Here is an 18321-nt window from a genome sequence, read left to right as displayed (position 1 = left end):
TCTACTAGGTCTGCTTGGTCCAGATCTGAGTTCAAGTCCTGAATATCCTTGATTAACTGTCTTGTTGATCTAATACTGACAGTGGGGTGTTAATCTCCCCCTATTATTGTGTGGATTGTGTGGGAGTCTAACTCTCTTTGTGGGTTTCTAAGAACTTGCTTTATGAATCTGGGTGCTCCTATACCAGGTGCATATATATTTAGGATAGTTAGCTCTTCTTGTTGCATTGATCTCTTTACCATTATGTAATGCCCTTCTTTGTCTCTTTTAATCTTTGTTGGTTTAAAATCTGTTTTATCAGAGACTAGGATTGCAACCCCTGCCTTTTCTTTGCTTTCCATTTTCTTTGGTAAATCTTCTTCCCTTCCTTTATTTTGAGGCTGTGTGTGTCTTTGCACATGAGATTCGTCTCCTGAATACAGTACACTGCACTGATAGGTCTTGACTCATTATCCAATTTGCCAGCCTGTGTCTTTTAACTGGGGCATTTAGCCTGATTACATTTAAGGTTAATATTGTTATGTGTGAATTTGATCCTGTCATTATGATGCTAGCTGGTTATTTTGCCCATTAGTTGATGCAGTTTTTTCATAGCATCGATGGTCATTACAGATTGGTATGTTTTTGCAGCGTCTGGTACTGGTTGTTCCTTTCCATGTTTAGTTCTTCCTTTAGGAGCTCTTGTAAGGCAGGCCTGGTGGTGACAAAATCTCTCAACAGTTGCTTGTTCGAAAAGGATTTTATTTCTCCTTCACTTATGAAGCTTAGTTTGGCTGGATATGAAATTCTGGGCTGAAAATTCTTTTCTTTAAGAATGTTGAATATCGGTCCCATCCTCTTCTGGCTTGTAGGGTTTCTGCTGAGAGATCCGCTGTGAGTCTGATGGGCTTCCCTTTGTGGATAACCTGACCTTTCTCTCTGGCTGCCCTTAGCATTTTTTTTTTTTTTTTTTTTTTCATTTCAACGTTAGTGAATCTGATGATTCTGTGCCTTGGGGTTGCTCTTCTCAAGGAGTATCTTTGTGGTGTTCTCTGTATTTCCTGAATTTGAATATTGGCCTGCTTTGCTAGGTTGGGGAAGTTCTGGATAATATCCTGAAGAATGTTTTCCAACTTGGTTTCATTCTCCCTGTCACTTTCAGGTACACGTATCAAACATAGATTTGGTCTTTTGATGGAATCCCATATTTCTTGGAGGTTTTGTTCATTTCTTTTCACTGTTTTTTCCCTAATCTTGTCTTGTCGCTTTATTTCACTGAGTTAATCTTCAGTCTCTGATATATTTTCTTCCACTTGATCCATTCAGCGTTGAAATTTCTTTATGCTTCACGAAGTTCTCGTGCTGTATTTTTTAGCTCCATCAGCTTATGTTCTTCTCTAAACTGGTTATTCTAGTTAGCAATTCATCTAACCTTTTTTCAAGGTTCTTAGCTTCCTTGCATTGGGTTAGAACATGCTCCTTTAGCGTGGAGGAGTTTGTTATTACCCACCTTCTGAAGCCTGCTTATTTCAATTTGTCAAACTGGTTCTCCATCCAGTTTTGTTCCCTTGCTGGCAAGGAGTTGTGGGCTGTTGGAGAAGAGGCATCCTGGTTTTTGGAATTTTCAGCCTTTTTGCGCTTGTTTCTCCCCATCTTCGTGAATTTATCTACCTTTGTTTGCTGAAGTCGGTGACCTTTAGATGCGATCCCTAAGTGGGCGTCCTTTTTGTTGATGTTGAAATTATTCCTTTCTATTGGTTAGTTTTCCTTTCAGTCAGGCACCTTTGTTGCAGGTCTGCTGGAGTTTGCTGGGGATCCATTCCAGACCCTGTTTACCTGGGTATCACTGATGGAAGGTGCAGAACAGCAAAGATTGCTGCCTGCTCCTTCCTCTGGTACCTTCATCCCATAAAGATACCCACCTGATGCCAGCCAGAGCTCTCCCGTATGAGGTGCCGGCCCCTACTGGGAGGTGTCTCCCAGACAGGATACACAGGGGTCAGGAATCCACTTGAGGAGGCAGTCTGTCTCTTATCAGAGCTCGAACACTATGCTGGGAGATCCGCTGCTCTCCTCAGAGCTGCAAGGCATAGTCATTTAAGTCTGCTGAAGCTGTGCCCGCAACCACCTCTTTTCCCAGGTGCTCTGTCCCAGGAAGGTGGGGGTTTTATTTATAAGTCCCTGATGGGCTACTGCCTTTTTTCAGAGATGCTCCACCCAGCGAGGAGGGAATCTAGTGAGACAGTCTGCCTGCAGCGGCCTTGCTGAGCTGGGATGGCTCCTCCCAGTTTGAACTTCCCAGTGACTTTGTTTACACCGTGAGGTTAAAACTGCCTACTCGAGCCTCAGCAATGGCAGAGCCTCCTCCCCTAGCCAGGCTTGCACATCCCAGGTTATGCTCAGACTGCTGTGCTGCCTGCGAGAATTTCAAGCCAGTGGATCTTAGCTTGTTGGTCTCTGTGGGGATGGAACTCACCGAGCCAGACCACTTGGCCCCCTGGCTTCAGCCCCCATTCCAGCAGCAGAGTGAAGGTTTCTGTCTCACTGGCGATCCAGGTGCCACTCAGTTGGAAATGCAGAAGTCACCTGCCTTCTGTGTTGACCTTGCTGGTAGCTGCCCACCAGAGCCATTCCTATTCAGCCATCTTGCCAGCAATCCTCCTAATTTGTTTTGACTACAGTCTGAGCATCAATACACATAATAGCTGTTAGCAAGTTATTTAATCAGTCTTGTTTTATTTTTCTACCACAAGCTGTGATTTACTTCAGAGAAGACTTTCTTAATTCTTCCTCATAAGTAAGATATGATTGAAGTTTAAATTTCATAGATATTTTTGTCCTAGATCCCCCCACCATGAAGTTTCATTTTAGTATTTGTTCTTTATACAAAAACAGCTGGTAAAAACAAAGACAAAAAAAAATATTATAATCATGTTTTTAATCCTCCCCTGTTGATGAGTATACTTTCAAACTCTTTTCTTTTATTGTAAGGTTGTTCTTTTATAGCTTTTCTGAGATCTTCATTTAAATCATATTTTTCTACTAAAGAATTTAATTCCACTAGTATATGTGAGTTACTGGCTTTGTCCTTGTGTGTGAGTGTAAGGATATATCCACTCTAGCATGATAGAGCACTGTACAGCACACTAGAAATCAGTGTTTTTATACTGACAGTAACTTAGTATACTTTGAAATGCAGAGTCCTTACATCATTTGACTCCCTACAACAAATCTGCCAAGTTGGAATTATCATCCTGTTTTATAGATAAGTAAATTGAGGGTTATAGAGGTTTTGTATCTTGTCCAAAATCTTAAATGACACCTGTAAAACCCAACTTTATATTTTTCATATTAGCATAGTTTCCATCCTATCTTCTTGCTAATTGACTCTCTGCCACTTCACCTTTTCCTACCTAGATTTATTCATATAGAACATTGGTTAAATGATACATAAAATGATAGCGTGTCACTCCATCCACCTGTGATCCAATGCTTCAGGATGTTATCACTGCTATACAGTTTTCCTAAATTTGTAATCTTATTCGTCATAATGTTATGATTCTGATGACTTCTTAATTGATACCTCTTTGTGGACAATTAGTATAGGTCATCATCTGAAAACTCTGAACATCTACCATGGTTCTTACTGTATGTTGTTCAGCCTGAGTTGGCAACTATAGCACTGCTGTCTTTTTCTTCATTGTCACTGCTTTATGTCCTGCTTTTTGCACTTACGAATATGTCTATCATTTCATATTGCCAATTTAAGATCTTCCTCATAATTTTGAGTAGCTGCAGAATACTGTGCTTATGTTGAAAGTTTGGTTGCTTAAGATTTTTCACAAATACAGACAACCCTGCCATAGATATCCTTTTATACCTTTATTTGCATGCTTATCTGGGTTTTTCTTTTTTTTTTTTTTTTTTTTTTTTTTTTTGAAAAAATTACTAGACATAGTATTGCCAGGTCCAAAGTTTTGTGTGTTTGTGTGTGTGTGTCTTTGGTTGTTTCTAATTTTATGGGGTTTTCTTTAGTCCTTTTAGTTCTTTCCATGCTGTGAAATTCTGCATTGTTTTAATTGGCATTTCTTTAACTATAAAGGACATTAAATATTTTTCACTTCTCTGTTGGCCATTGTATTTTTTTTTTTTTTAACTGCCTGAACTCTCCCATTTTTCTATCAGGGTTAGAATTAGTCTTTTTCCTACATGTGTTCTAGTTTGGATATTAGTCTTTTCCTTTGTTAGACTTCCTTATAGTTTAAAGACATTAATTTTTATTTACTGTTACATTTTGCAGATATATTTTATCAGTTAATTTGTCTTGTGTTCTTGATTTCACTAGAGTTTTATTTTTATATAGTCAACTTTTTTGTCTCCATCACAAAATCATTTTTTAAAATTTATCTTCTAGTAATTTTATGATTTTATTTTTAATTCTGAAATCCAGCTGCAAATTACCTTGATATAAATATTAAGATAGAAAACAATGACTTCATTTTTTTACCAAGTGGTAAGCAGTTGTCTAATAACTTCCTTTGAATACCTGCCCTTTCTGGCATTATCCTTAATAAAGAATAATGAAAGAAGCATGAGACTGGGAGAATAGGGAGATTATAGAGGGAAAGGCGTTAAGATATAGAGACTTGGGTGAGAGGCCTTTAAAACTGGAGTTTATTTTTGGGGTTGTGTCCTTCCTCTACCTTGGAAACTTTTCACTGAATTGCACAAAGAAGTGGAAGATTTGTACCCATGTTTTGTTAAGGAAAGACCTAAAAATAATGCCACTAACATGAAATAAAGGAAGAACGTAAACTGGAAGGGCTATGGTGATGGTTGTGGTTGGGCCTGTTTTTGTCTTTGAAGACTACCACTTGATAAAAGCTCACTGGTTGTGTGATTTGCCTCCAAAGAAGACATTGCAAACCTAGAAACTGCCCTACTTTTGGGAAGTTTGCAAATGAACCTAAATATTCCAGGTAAAACTAGGAGGGGTCTGAATTTGGCAGGATCGATGAAAGGAGTTCTGTCCTACCATATCTTCTTGCTGACAAAAACTGTCTCTTACTGTCTTTCTTTTAGACCCAGGTTCTTCTGTGCTTTCTACCAAGAGGGTACTTCGACCTTAGAGGAAACTGGTATTTTGGCTTGCATTCTAGGATGTATTGGGTTCTTCCTTAACAAATCAGGATGCAGACTTCCAAGTGACTGGCACGGTTAAGAAAAGCCAGTTATTTCACTGTTCTGTGATTACTTCAAGTGTTTAACTTTTAGCTAATTTTCAAGAAAAAAAATAGTGCTAATTTTTTACCCTGGAGTCCAAATTTACTGAAATAAAATGTCATTGAATGTTACATTTTGGTAGAAATGTTGAAGGTTTATGTATTTTGGGTTTTTTTTTTTTTTATGTCTATTTACCATGATTACATTTTATTCTTTTCTTTAATGTAGGTTGTGTCAAAGACCTTCCATGGTGCAGGCTTGGTTGTTCCAGTAGATAAAAATGATGTTGGGTACAGAGAGCTCCCTGAAACAGATGGTAATGTATTTCATATGTAAACACGTACATATATGTTATGCATATGGAAGAAGGTTTTGCTTATATTGGGTAGTAGGTATGTCCATATACCTTTTGTGAGACAGCCGCTAGACCTGAGTAATAAAGAGTAAGCTTAGGTTTTAGAGTCAGTCGTTACTGAACCAAAACTGAGTTTGAGCTGTGTGGCCTTCAACAAATTATTTAACTCGATGAAACCTTGTCTTTTTCATCTGTAAAATGAAATTAATGATACTCACTTCATAGGGGAATTTGGGGTGTAAACAAGTATTAAGATACTTAGCAAAATACTTGCCTCAGTGCTCAAAATTTGGTAGTGATTTTTAAGAATTTAAAGAATTTTAGCCTATTGCCTACTTTTTTGGAACTATTTCCGAACCTTTGATGTTACAGTCAACTTACAAAATAGTAATTATTGAAATACGTAGTGTTGTTTTTATGGTTCTTTGTGAACATTTTTTGATCTGCATGTAAAATAATTTCACTTTCAGAAGCCCAAGATCCTGAACTACTTCATCTACAAGTATAAAAACACTTTCAAAATGGACCACTGCACGTAATCTAGTTAGTGCTATCTTGAACGCTGAGAGTTAAAATCACTTCTCAACTCTGCCCCTCATCTCCATTCCCTTATTGTGAACAGCCCGGTTGGTACTCCTTTATTGATCATCCTGTTCTGGGGGATAAAAGTTAAAGAGAAATCAAACTTAGCATCTTCTCAAGGAACCACATGTTCCTGCCCAACACACATATTTGACCATCTGTTTTTCAGAACAGAACTACGTAGCCTTGGTAGTTACTAGTTTCTGGGGTTCTGACCTGGACATGTGCATTTAAACCAGTTATCTAAAGCAGTTCTTCTCAAATTTTACTGTGCAGAGTCTCCAACCAGCAGATAGAGAGGTCTTAGATGGGAGCTATTCATATGGACCCATTCTTGCTATAGCCCTGCCATTTAGAGGAGCGCTATAGGGAAGATGACTGTGGCTTACCTGTCCAGTGTGGTGGCCACTGAGTACCTCACATGTGGCTGCTGCAGCTGAGGAACAAAATTTGTAACATGTATTATTTATTTTCTACTTTTTTTTTTGGTGACAGGGTCTCACTTTGTCACCCAGGGTAGAGCGCCATGACACAATTATCCTGTGTCGGCCTCCTGAGTAGCTGGGACTACACGTGTGCACCACCATGCTTGACTAATTGGTGTTCTGCGCCACCCCCAGCCTCCATCTTAGAGGCAAGGTCTCACTCTGTTGCTCATGCTGGTCTCAAACTCCTGGGCTCAAGTGATCCACGTACCTTGATCCACCCACCTTGGCTTCCCAAAGTGTTGGGATTAAAGGTATGAACCACTGCGCCTGGCCTGCAATTTTGTATAATTTTAATTATGTTTGCAAATTAAAACAGGTTTAAATGTTTCTTATATTGATTATATGTTGACATAATACTATTTTGGATATATAGGTTAAATAAAATCTTAATTTCACCTGTTTTTAGTATTTTTTTTTTTTTTAGTTCCTCCTCCTCCTGCCCCACCTGTTTCTTTTTTCATGTGGATTCTGGAAAAAATGTAGCCCATATTTTCTCTTGGATAGGCTGATCTGTCCTGTATCTCCTCTTTGAAGCCAGAGGCAATTAGTCTCTGATGGGACCAGTGTGGACTCTGGCTACTTACTGGTCAGTCTTCTGCTTCTCCTCTAAGTCATCTTCTCTTCCTGTTTCTGCTCACAGAGAGCTTTAAAAAGCATGATTACTATCTCATTTGGGAAATATTGAACACATTTGTTGTAGAGATGGGCAGTCTCCAAAACTTTTGGGGTGATGGATGTTAAATTTTAGTATCCTGGAGTTACCACTACTGGTAGTTGTGGTCGGTCCTGGGGTTTTATGTCCAAGTCTAATATTCTAGGCATTAGATCCTTCTGTATTTAATTAGCTTTGAAGTGGTAGCAAAACATAAGAATGAAGGACCTAATCTTGCTCTTATCTAGTGTCATTTGCCAGCAGGTATAATTGACTGGCAGTTTGTTAATGTGACAATGATTAGCAAATCACAGTTAAGTTTGTTGTTAATCCTTTGAAGCTTCTTACAATAACACTTTAACTTATCAAATAAGGTATCTTTTATTGAGCAATTCTTAAATGTCAGTGTCATTCATTATAACAAGTGGTGTCCACGTATTTAATTCTCACCCAACTCTTGAAAGTAGGTCTTGTTCCCATGTTCACAAAGGAAATAGACCCAGGGTGCTCATCATTAGTCAGTAATAGGGCTGGTTTTTCTTTTTTTTCTTTTTTGAGATGGAGTTTTGCTCTTGTCGCCCAGGGTGTGGAGTGCAGTGGCAGAGTTTCAGCTCACTGCAACCTCTGCCTCCTGGGTTCAAGCAATTCTCCTGCCTCAACCTCTTCAGTAGCTGGATTATAGGCATCTGCCACCCCACCCAGCTAATTTTTGTATTTTTAGTAGAGAAGGGGCTTTATCATGTTGATCAGGCTGGTCTTGAACTCCTGACCTCAAGTGATCCGCCCGCCTTGGCTTCCCAAAGGGTTGGGATTTACAGGCATGAGCCACCACGCCCAGCTGAGGGGACTGGTTTTCATACTTGGCTTTCTCACTGTATAGTGTATTCTACTGTCCAAAGTAAGAAGAGCTGCCTGCCTAGCTGTCTGATTTTTTACCTTGACACTACCACTGTGGCTTAATTTAAGTATTCTAGTTGATAGTAGTGGCATGGGTAGTAAGAATTAAGCAGTGAAACTGCTAAGTCATTAAATTGAGTATTTTGAATAGAAAGATTTAAGCCTTCATTTTTGCATAATTTAAGGCTTCATTCATGTTCTTTAAGTTTGGGCTTCAGTTAAATGAAATTTCTGTAGAATGTTTTATTGCTAGAAGAACATATTTTTCCTTGTGCTGATGGTGAGCTGAATATTTTCATCTCTGTTCTTGTTTTTCTAGCTCAGTAATTCACATAAGTTGCTTATACTTGTTAGTCCATTTGTGACTCGGCAGGTGTAAAAATGGAAAATATGATACTGGAAAGTGATAAACTTTTAAATTATTTGCTAACAGAAGAGAAATCGGTCTTCATTTCCATGCCCACCCTGATTTGTAGTGGCTGCCTGGAGCACTGTAAGAGAGATTCTAAGGGTCCCAATCAATCTGTTACACCCATGGGTACAGGGAGGAACCACTATTTTCCATCCTTAAGGAGCTTTTTGGAGAAAGCCTCATCTGTTTCCTTGGAATGGTCGACACCCATTTTTCTAAAGAAAGGAAGGTCATGAAACTTATGCAAAATGATTTAATTTTTAAAAGGTTTCAAACCAACAAATACGCGACTGCTGTTTATAGATAGTTAGAAACGTAGGTGGTGAAGTTTCCCATTTGTTCAGTGTGATACTACTGATCTACCAAAAGTGGGAAAGAGAACAAAACACATTTTGTGACTCAGGTAACTGTGTATTCTATGCTGTCGTCAAGACTGAATCAAATGATATTCATAGACCAGAGCTAAAACCCCTGGTATATAGTATATTTTTATAATACCATCCTTGGTAATCTTTTTTCTTCTTTAATTTTTTATACTTTAAGTTCTGGAGGACATGTGCAGAACGTGCAGGTTTGTTACATAGTTATACACATGCCGTGGTGGTTTGCTGCATCCATCACCCTGTCATCTACATTAGGTATTTCTCCTGATGCTATCTCACCCCTAGGCCCCCACCCCACAACAGGCCTCAGTGTGTGATGTGCCCCTCCCTGTGTCCATGTGGCTTCATTGTTCAACTTCCACTTATGAGTGAGAACATGCAGTGTTTTTGGTTTTCTGTTCTTGTATTAGTTTGCTGAGAATGATGGTTTCCAGCTTCATCCATGTCCCTGCAAAGGACATTAACTCATCCTTTTTTATGGCTGCATAGTATTCCATGGTGTACATGTCCCACATTTTTTTTATGCAGTCTGTCATTGACGGGCATTTGGGTTGGTTCCAAGTCTTTGCTATTGTGAACAGTGCTGCAATAAACATACATGTGCATGTGTCTTTATAATAGAATGACTTATACTTCCTTGGGTATATACCCAGTAATGGGACTGCTGGGTCAAATGGTATTTCTGGTTCTAGATCCTGGAGGAATCGCCACACTGTCTTCCATAATGGTTGAGCTAACTCCCACCAACAGTGTAAAAGCATTTATATTTCTCCATATCCTCGCCAGCATCTGTTGTCTCTTGACTTTTTAATGATTGCCATTCTAACTGGTGTGAGATGGTATCTCACTGTGGTTTTATTTTGCATTTCTTTAATAACTGGTGATGATGAGCTTTTTTTCATGTTTGTTGGCACATACATGTCTTTTGAGAAGTGTCTGTTCATATCCTTCACCTACTTTTTGATACAGTTGTTTTTTTCTTGTAGATTTGCTTAAGTTCTTTGTAAGTTCTGGATATTAGCCTTTGGTCAGATGGGTAGATTGCAAAAATATTCTCCCATTCTGTTCACTCTGATGATAGTTTCTTTTGCTGTGCAGAAGCTCTTTAGTTTAATTACATCCCATTTGTCAATTTTGGCTGTTGTTGCCATTGCGTTTGGTGTTTCAGTCATGAAGTCTTTGCCCATGCCTATGTCCTGAATGGTATTGCCTAGGCTTTCTCCTAGAGTTTTTATGGTTTTAGGTCTTACATTGAACTCTTTAATCCATCTTGAGTTAATTTTGGTATAAAGTGTAAAGAAGGGATCCAGTTTCAGTTTTCTGCATATGGGTAGCCAGTTTCCCCAACATCATTTATTAAATAGGGAATCCTTTCCCTATTGCTTGTTTTTGTCAAGTTTGTCAAAGATCAGATATTTGTAAATGTGTGGCATCATTTCTGAGGCCCCTGTTCTGTTCCATTGGTCTATATATCTCTTTTTGGTACCAGTACCATGCTGTTTTGATTACTGTATCTTGTAGTATAGTTTGAAGTCAGGTAGCATGATGCTTCCAGGTTTGTTCTTTTTGCTTAGGATTGTCTTGGCTATGTGGGCTCTTTTTTGGTTCCATATGAAATTTAAGATGGTTGTTTCCATTTCTGTAAGGAAGGTCAATGGTAGCTTGATGGTGATAGCATTGAATTTATAAATTACTTTGGGCAGTATGGCCATTTTCACAATACTGATTGTTCCTAACCGTGAGCATGGAATGTTTTTCCATTTATTTGTGTCCTCTCTTATTTCCTTGAGCAATGGTTTGTAGTTCTCCTTGAAGAGGTCCTTCACATCCCTTGTTAGTTATATTGTTAGGTATTTTATTCTCCTTGTAGCAGTTGTGAATGGGAGTTCATTCATGATTTGGCTCTCTGTTTATCTGTTATTGGTATATAGGAATGCTTGTGATTTTTGCACATTGATTTTGTATCCTGAGACTTTGCTGAAGTGGCTTATCAGCTTAAGGAGACTTTGGGCTGAGACAGTGGGATCTTCTAAATATACAATCATGTCATCTGCAAATAGAGACGATTTGACCTCCTCTTTTCCTAATTGAATACCCTTTATTTCCTTTTCTTGCCTGATTGCCCTAGCCAGAACTTCAAATACTATGTTGAATAGGAGTAGTGAGAGAGGGCATCTTTGTCTTGTGCCAGTTTTCAAAGGGAATGCTTCCAGTGTTTGCCCATTCAGTATGATATTGGCTGTGGGTTTGTCATAAATAACTTTTATTATTTTGAGATACGTTCCATCGATACCTAGCTTATTATATGTTTCATCAATACCTAGTTTATTAAGAGTCTTTAGCATAAAGGGCTGTTGAATTTTGTTGAAGGCCTTCTCTGCATCTGTTGAGATAATCATGTGATTTTTGTCTTTATTTGTTTGTGACAGATTGTTTATTGATTTGCATATGTTGAATCAGCCTTGCATCCCAGGGATGAAGCTGACTTGATCTTGACGGATAAGCTTTTTGATGTGCTGTTGGATTTCTTTTGCCAGAATTTTCTTCAGGATTTTCACATTGATGTTCATCAAGGATATTGGCCTGAAATTTTCTTTTTTAGTTGTGTCTCTGCCAGGTTTTGGTATCAGGATGATGTTAGTTTCATAAAATGAGTTAGGAAAGATTTCCTCTTTTTGTATTGTTTCAAATAGTTTCAGAAGGAATGGTAGCAGCTCCTCTTTGTACCTGTTAGAATTCAGCTGTGAAACTGTCTGGTCCTGGACTTTTTTTGGTTGGTAGGCTATTAATTGCTGTCTCAATTTTAGAACTTGTTATTGGTCTATTCAGGGATTTGACTTCTTCCTGGTTTAGTCTTAGGAGGTGTAAGTGTCCAGGAATTTATCCATTTCTTCCAGATTTTCTGGTTAATTTGAGTAGAGGGTGTTTATAGTATTCTCTGTTGGTAGTTTGTATTACTGTAGGATCAGTGGTGATATCCCCTTTATCATTTTTTATTACATCTATTTGATTATTCTCCCTTTTCTTCTTTATTAGTCTAGCTAGTGGTTTATTTTGTTGATCTTTTCAAAAAACCAGCTTATGGATTCCTTTTTTTTTTTTTTTTTTTTTTTTTGAAGAACTTTTCATGTCTGTCTCCTCAGTTTTGCTCTGATCTTAGTTATTTCTTGTCTTCTGCTAGCTTTTGACTTTATTTGCTCTTGCTCTAGTTCTTTCAATTGTGACGTTAGGATGTCGAATTTAGGTCTTTCTTGCTTTCTCTTTTGGGCATTTAGGGCTATAAATTTCCCCCTACTTACTGCTTTAAATGTGTCCCAGAGATTCTGGTATGTTGTGTCTTCATTCTCACTGGTTTCAAAGAACATCTTTATTTCTGCCTTCATTTCATTATTTATTCAGAGGTCATTCAGGAGCAGGTTGTTCAGTTTTCATGTTGTTGTGCAGTTTTTAGTTAGTTTCTTAATCCTGAGTTCTAATTTGATTGCACTGTGGTCTGAGAGACTATTTGTTATGATTTCCATTCTTTTGCATTTGCTGAGGAGTGTTTTACTTCTAATGATTCTATTTTAGAATAAGTGCTATGTGGTGCTGAGAAGAATGTATATTCTGTGGATTTGGGGTGGAGAGTTCTTTAGTTGTCTATTAGGTCCAGTTGGTCCAGATCTGAATTAAGTCCTAAATATCCTTGTAAATTTTCTGTCTCATTCATTTGTCTAATATTGACAGTGGGGTGTTAAAGTCTCTCACTGAGAGACTTTACACCCCCTCACTGTGAGAGACTTTAACACCCCACTGTTACTGTGTAGGAGTCTGTCTTTGTAGGTCTCTAAGAACTTGCTTTATGAATCTGGTTGCTCCTGTGTTGGGTGCATATATATCTAGGATAGTTAGCTCTTGCTGCATTGATCCCTTTACCATTATGTAATGCCCTTCTTTGTCTCTCTTGATCTTTGTTGATTTAAAATCTGTTTTATCAGAGACTTGGATTGCAATCCCTGATTTTTTGTTTGTTTGTTTGGTAAATATTCCTCCATCCCTTTATTTTGAGCCTATGTGTGTCTTTGCATGTGAGATGAGTCTCCTGAATACAGCACACTGATGGATTTTGACTCTATACAATTTGCCAGTCTGTGTCTCTTAATTGTGACATTTAGCCTATTTTCATTTAAGGTTAATATGGCTATGTGTGAGTTTCATCCTGCCATTATGATGCAAGTTGGTTATTTTGCCTGTTAATTGATGCAGTTTTTTCATAGCTTCAATGGTCATTACAGTTTGATATGTTTTTGCAGTGGCTGGTACCGGTTGTTCCTTTCCATGTTTAGTTCTTCCTTCGGGAGCTCTCGTAAGGCAGGCCTGGTGGTGACAAAATTGGCAGTTGTTTGTCAGTAATGGATTTTATTTCCCCTTCAGTTATGAAGCTTATTTTGGCTGGATGTGAAATTCTGGGTTGAAAATTCTTTTCTTGAATAATATTGAATATTGGCCCGCACCCTCTTGTGGCTTGTAGGGTTTCTGCAGAGAGATCCACTCTGAGTCTGATGGGCTTCCTTCTGTGGGCAGCCTGACCTTTCTCTCTGACTGTGCTTAGCATTTTTTCCTTCATTTCAATCCTGGTGAATCTGATGATTATGTGTTGTGGGGTTGCTTTTCTCTAAGAGTATCTCTGTGGTGTTCTCTGTATTTCCTGAATTTGAATGTTGGCCTGCCTTGCTAGGTTGGGAAGTTCTTCTGGATAATATCCTGAAGAGCGTTTTCCAACTTGGTTTCATTCTCCCCATCACTTTGTAGCGGGAAGTCAGAGCTATCTGGAGACACTGATGGGATTGCAGGAGGATTTTATTTAACATGATCACAAGCTCAGTGGAATTGCTTCCTAATTCTCAGCAAAGGACAAAGAGAATGGAGTACCTTTAATGCACCTGGATGGCACAGGATGATGTAGCAGAAAGCAGGTTTACAGAAGCCAGAACAATGAGCAGTTAATTAACTTGTGACATACTTTGTGATGTACTTTACATTTGAAAAGCAACATCTTGAGAAACGCATTTTGCAGTTTTGAGTTAATATGCTTTGTTACCTTGCAGCTCGTCAGCAAGAAAACTAGGAATTTCTAGATGCCTGGGAACTTTGCTAAAAATGTGGGGAGGATAAATAAGGTTCACTGGCTTGCAGGAAGGTAGTTATTCTGCCTTAAACAGAGCTGGGGAGGTATTATATTAAACAGCGTACAAAACGTCAAAATTTATTATGTATCTACAAATTATAAGATTTTGTCTTTTTTTTTTTTTTTTTAAACTACTCAGATGTCCTGTTTTTATCAAATTAAGTTTGGGGAAAGTTGCCTCATTTTATTTAATTTTCTGTTCAATATATTCAAAATTTTCTAGTTTAATATTGATGTATGAGGAGTAAACAACTTTTTTTTCCAAATCTCAGGCCTATTAAGTTGCTGGAGACATTTTTAATTTAAAAATTTTGGGCCAGGCGAGGTGGCTTATCCCTATACTCCCAGCACTTTTGGAGGCAGAGGCATGCAAATCACTTAATTTTTTATTTTATTTTATTTTTTTTAAAGAAAGAGAGAAAGGAAGAAAGAGAAAGAATAAAAAAAGAAAGAAAAAATGAAGGAAAGGAAGAATGAGGAAGAGGGAGAGGGAGAGAGAACTGGGGTGTTGCTTTATTGCCCGGGCTAGAATGCAGTCTAAAAATGGGTATGCCTGTTATTGTGTTTAGTAATAGAGACATGGAAAAAAAAATGAGGGAAGAAAATAACTAACAAGCAGCCAACCAATATTTCATTTAAACCTGTAAATAGGTGTGATGTGGTACTGATAGGAGTGTATATTTTGTATATTTAAAGTGGAGAGTTCTATAAATGTTAATTAAGTCTACTAGTTCCTGATGTGAGTTCAAGTCCTGGATATCGATGTTAACTTTCTGTCTCATTGATCTGTCTGATATTGATGTTGAAGTCTCCCACTATTATTATGTGGGAATCTAAATCTCTTTATAAGTCTTACATATCTGGGTATTCCTGTATTGGGTGCATATATATTTAGGATTTTTAGCTCTTCTTGTTACATTGATCCTTTTATCATTATGTAATATCCTTCTTTGCTTCTGTTGAACTTTGTTGCTTTAAAGTCTGTTTTATTAGCAAAAATTGCAATTCCTGCTTTCTATTTATTTGTTATTTTTGCTCTCCATTTGGTTGGTAAATTTTTCTCCATCCCTTTGTTTTGTCTTAATATTAAGATTTTGTCTTAATATTATTAAATTTTGTCTTAATATTATTGATATTCTTTAATTTCCTTCATTTTCCCCCCCTTTGTTGCCTTTTATAAATAACATTTTAATAGAAAGCAACACCACTACTTTAAGCATCTAAGTTACTATTACCTTTATAGGTATGCCATTTTTGGTTTGTTTTTCTCGCCTTTTTCCCTTTTTTTTTTTTCTTTTTATTTTTTATTTTTTATTTTTATTTGTATTTTTTTCCCATTTATTTTATTGCATTTTAGGTTTTGGGGTACATGTGAAGAACATGCAAAATTGTTGCATAGGAACACACGTGGCAGTGTGATTTGCTGCCTTCCTCCCCATCACCTACATCTGGCATTTCTCCCCTTGCTATCTCTCCCGCTTCCCACCCCCCACCGTCCCTCCCCTATATCCCCCCAACTGACCCCAGTGTGTAGTGCCCCCCTCCCTGTGTCCATGTGTTCTCATTGTTCAACACCCGCCTATGAGTGAGAACATGCGGTGTTTGATCTTCTGCTCTTCTGTCAGTTTGCTGAGAATGATGGTTTCCAGGTTCATCCATGTCCCTACAAAGGACCCAAACTGATCGTTTTTGATGGCTGCATAATATTCCATGGTGTATATGTGCCACATTTTCCCTATCCAGTCTATCGTCAATGGGCATTTGGGTTGGTTCCAGGTCTTTGCTATTGTAAACAGTGCTGCAATGAACATTCGTGTGCACGTGTCCTTATAGTAAAACGATTTGTATTCCTTTGGATATATACCCAGTAATGGGATTGCTGGGTCAAATGGAATTTCTATTTGTATGTCCTTGAGGAATCTCCACACTGTCTTCCACAATGGTTGAACTAATTTACACTCCCACCAACAGTGTAAAAGTGTTCCTATTTCTCCACATCCTCTCCAGCATCTGTTGTCTCCAGATTTTTTAATGATCGCCATTCTAACTGGCGTGAGATGGTATCTCAATGTAGGTTTGATTTGCATTTCTCTGATGACCAGTGATGATGAGCATTTTTTCATATGTTTGTTGGCCTCACGTATGTCTTCTTTTGTAAAGTGTCTGTTCATATCGTTTGCCCACTTTTGAATGGGCTTGTTAGTTTTTTTCTTGTAAATCTGTTTTAGTTCTTTGTAAATTTTAGATATCAGCCCTTTGTCAGATGGGTAAACTGCAAAAATTTTTTCCCAATCTGTTGGTTGCCGATTCACTCTAATGATTGTTTCTTTTGCTGTGCAGAAGCTGTGGAGTTTGATTAGGTCCCATTTGTCTATTTTGGCTTTTGTTGTCAATGCTTTTGGTGTTTTGGTCATGAAGTCCTTGCCTACACCTACGTCCTGAATGGTTTTGCCTAGATTTTCTTCTAGGGTTTTTATGGTGTTAGGTCTTATGTTTAAGTCTTTAATCCATCTGGAGTTAATTTTAGTGTAAGGTGTCAGGAAGGGGTCCAGTTTCTGCTTTCTGCACATGGCTAGCCAGCTTTTCCAACACCATTTATTGAACAGGGAATCCTTTCCCCATTGCTGGTTTTTGTCTGGTTTGTCAAAGATCAGGTGTTTGTAGATATGTTGTGTTGCCTCCGAGACCTCTGTTCTGTTCCATTGCTCTATATCTCTGTTTTGGTACCAGTACCATGCTGTTTTGATTACTGTAGCCTTGTAGTATAGTTTGAAGTCTGGTAGTGTGATGCCCCCCGTTTTGTTCTTTTTGCTTAGAATTGACTTGGCTATGCGGGCTCTCTTTTGGTTCCATATGAAGTTTAAGGTGGTTTTTTCCAGTTCTGTGAAGAAGGTCATTGGTAGCTTGATGGGGATAGCATTGAATCTGTAAATTACTTTGGGCAGTATGGCCATTTTCACGATATTGATTCTTCCTAACCATGAACATGGAATGTTTCTCCATCTGTTTGTGTCCTCTCTTATTTCGTTGAGCAGTGGCTTGTAGTTCTCCTTGAAGAGGTCCTTTACGTTCCTTGTTAGTTGTATTCCTAGGTATTTTATTCTCTTTGTGGCAATTGTGAATGGAAGTTTGTTCTTGATTTGGCTCTCTTTAAGTCTGTTATTGGTGTATAGGAATGCGTGTGATTTTTGCACATTGATTTTGTATCCTGAGACTGCTGAACTTGCTTATCAGTTTCAGGAGGTTTGGGGCTGAGACGATGGGGTCTTCTAGATATACAATCATGTCGTCTGCAAATAGAGACAATTTGGCTTCCTCCTTTCCTATTTGAATGCCCTTTATTTCTTTTTCTTGCCTGATTGCTCTGGCTAGAACTTCTAATACGATATTGAATACCAGTGGTGAGAGCAGGCATCCTTGTCTGGTGCCACATTTCAAGGGGAATGCTTCCAGTTTTTGCCCATTCAGTATGATATTGGCTGTTGGTTTGTCATAAATAGCTTTTATTATTTTGAGATACGTTCCATCGATACCTAGCTTATTGAGTGTTTTTAGCATAAAGGGTTGCTGAATTTTGTCAAAGGCCTTCTCTGCATCAATTGAGATAATCATGTGGTTTTTGTCTTTGGTTCTGTTTATGTGGCGAATTACATTTATAGACTTGCGTATGTTGAACCAGCCTTGCATCCCCGGGATGAAGCCTACTTGACCATGGTGGATAAGCTTTTTGATGTGCTGTTGCAATCGGCTTGTCAGTATTTTATTGAAGATTTTTGCCTCTATGTTCATCATGGATATTGGCCTGAAGTTTTCTTTTCTTGTTGAGTCTCTGCCAGGTTTTGGAATCAGTATGATGTTGGTGTCGTAAAATGATTTGGGAAGAATTCCCTCTTCTTGTATTGTTTGGATTAGTTTCAGAAGAAATGGTACCAGCTCCTCTTTGTATGTCTGGTAGAATTCAGCTGTGAACCCATCTGGACCTGGGGTTTTTTTGGGTGGTAAGCTCTTAATTGCTGCCTCAACTTCAGACGTTGTTATGGGTCTGTTCAGGGTTTCGGCTTCTTCCTGGTTTAGGCTTGGCAGGAGGCAAGTGTCCAGGAATTTATCCATTTCTTCCAGGTTTATTAGTTTGTGTACATAGAGTTGTTTGTAATAATCTCTGATGATGGTTTGAATTTCTGTG

General features: G+C 38.2%; 1 protein-coding gene across 2 annotated transcripts in view; it reads left to right on the top strand.

Annotated features, from left to right (window-relative positions):
* LOC116566143 (histone PARylation factor 1) overlaps nucleotides 1-18321 on the top strand; it is a 66764-nt gene that overhangs the window by 18284 nt on the left and 30159 nt on the right. For both annotated transcript variants that reach the window (XM_032300155.1, XM_032300153.1), the window contains exon 6: nucleotides 5431-5518. In XM_032300155.1, the coding sequence (XP_032156046.1) occupies nucleotides 5431-5518 (88 nt within the window). The remainder of the gene's footprint in view (nucleotides 1-5430; nucleotides 5519-18321) is intronic.

Source organism: Sapajus apella, unplaced genomic scaffold, assembly GCF_009761245.1.
Source record: "Sapajus apella isolate SASKATOON/1434 unplaced genomic scaffold, GSC_monkey_1.0 scaffold42, whole genome shotgun sequence".
Classification (NCBI taxonomy): domain Eukaryota; kingdom Metazoa; phylum Chordata; class Mammalia; order Primates; family Cebidae; genus Sapajus; species Sapajus apella.
This window is presented reverse-complemented; position numbering and strand designations above follow the sequence as displayed.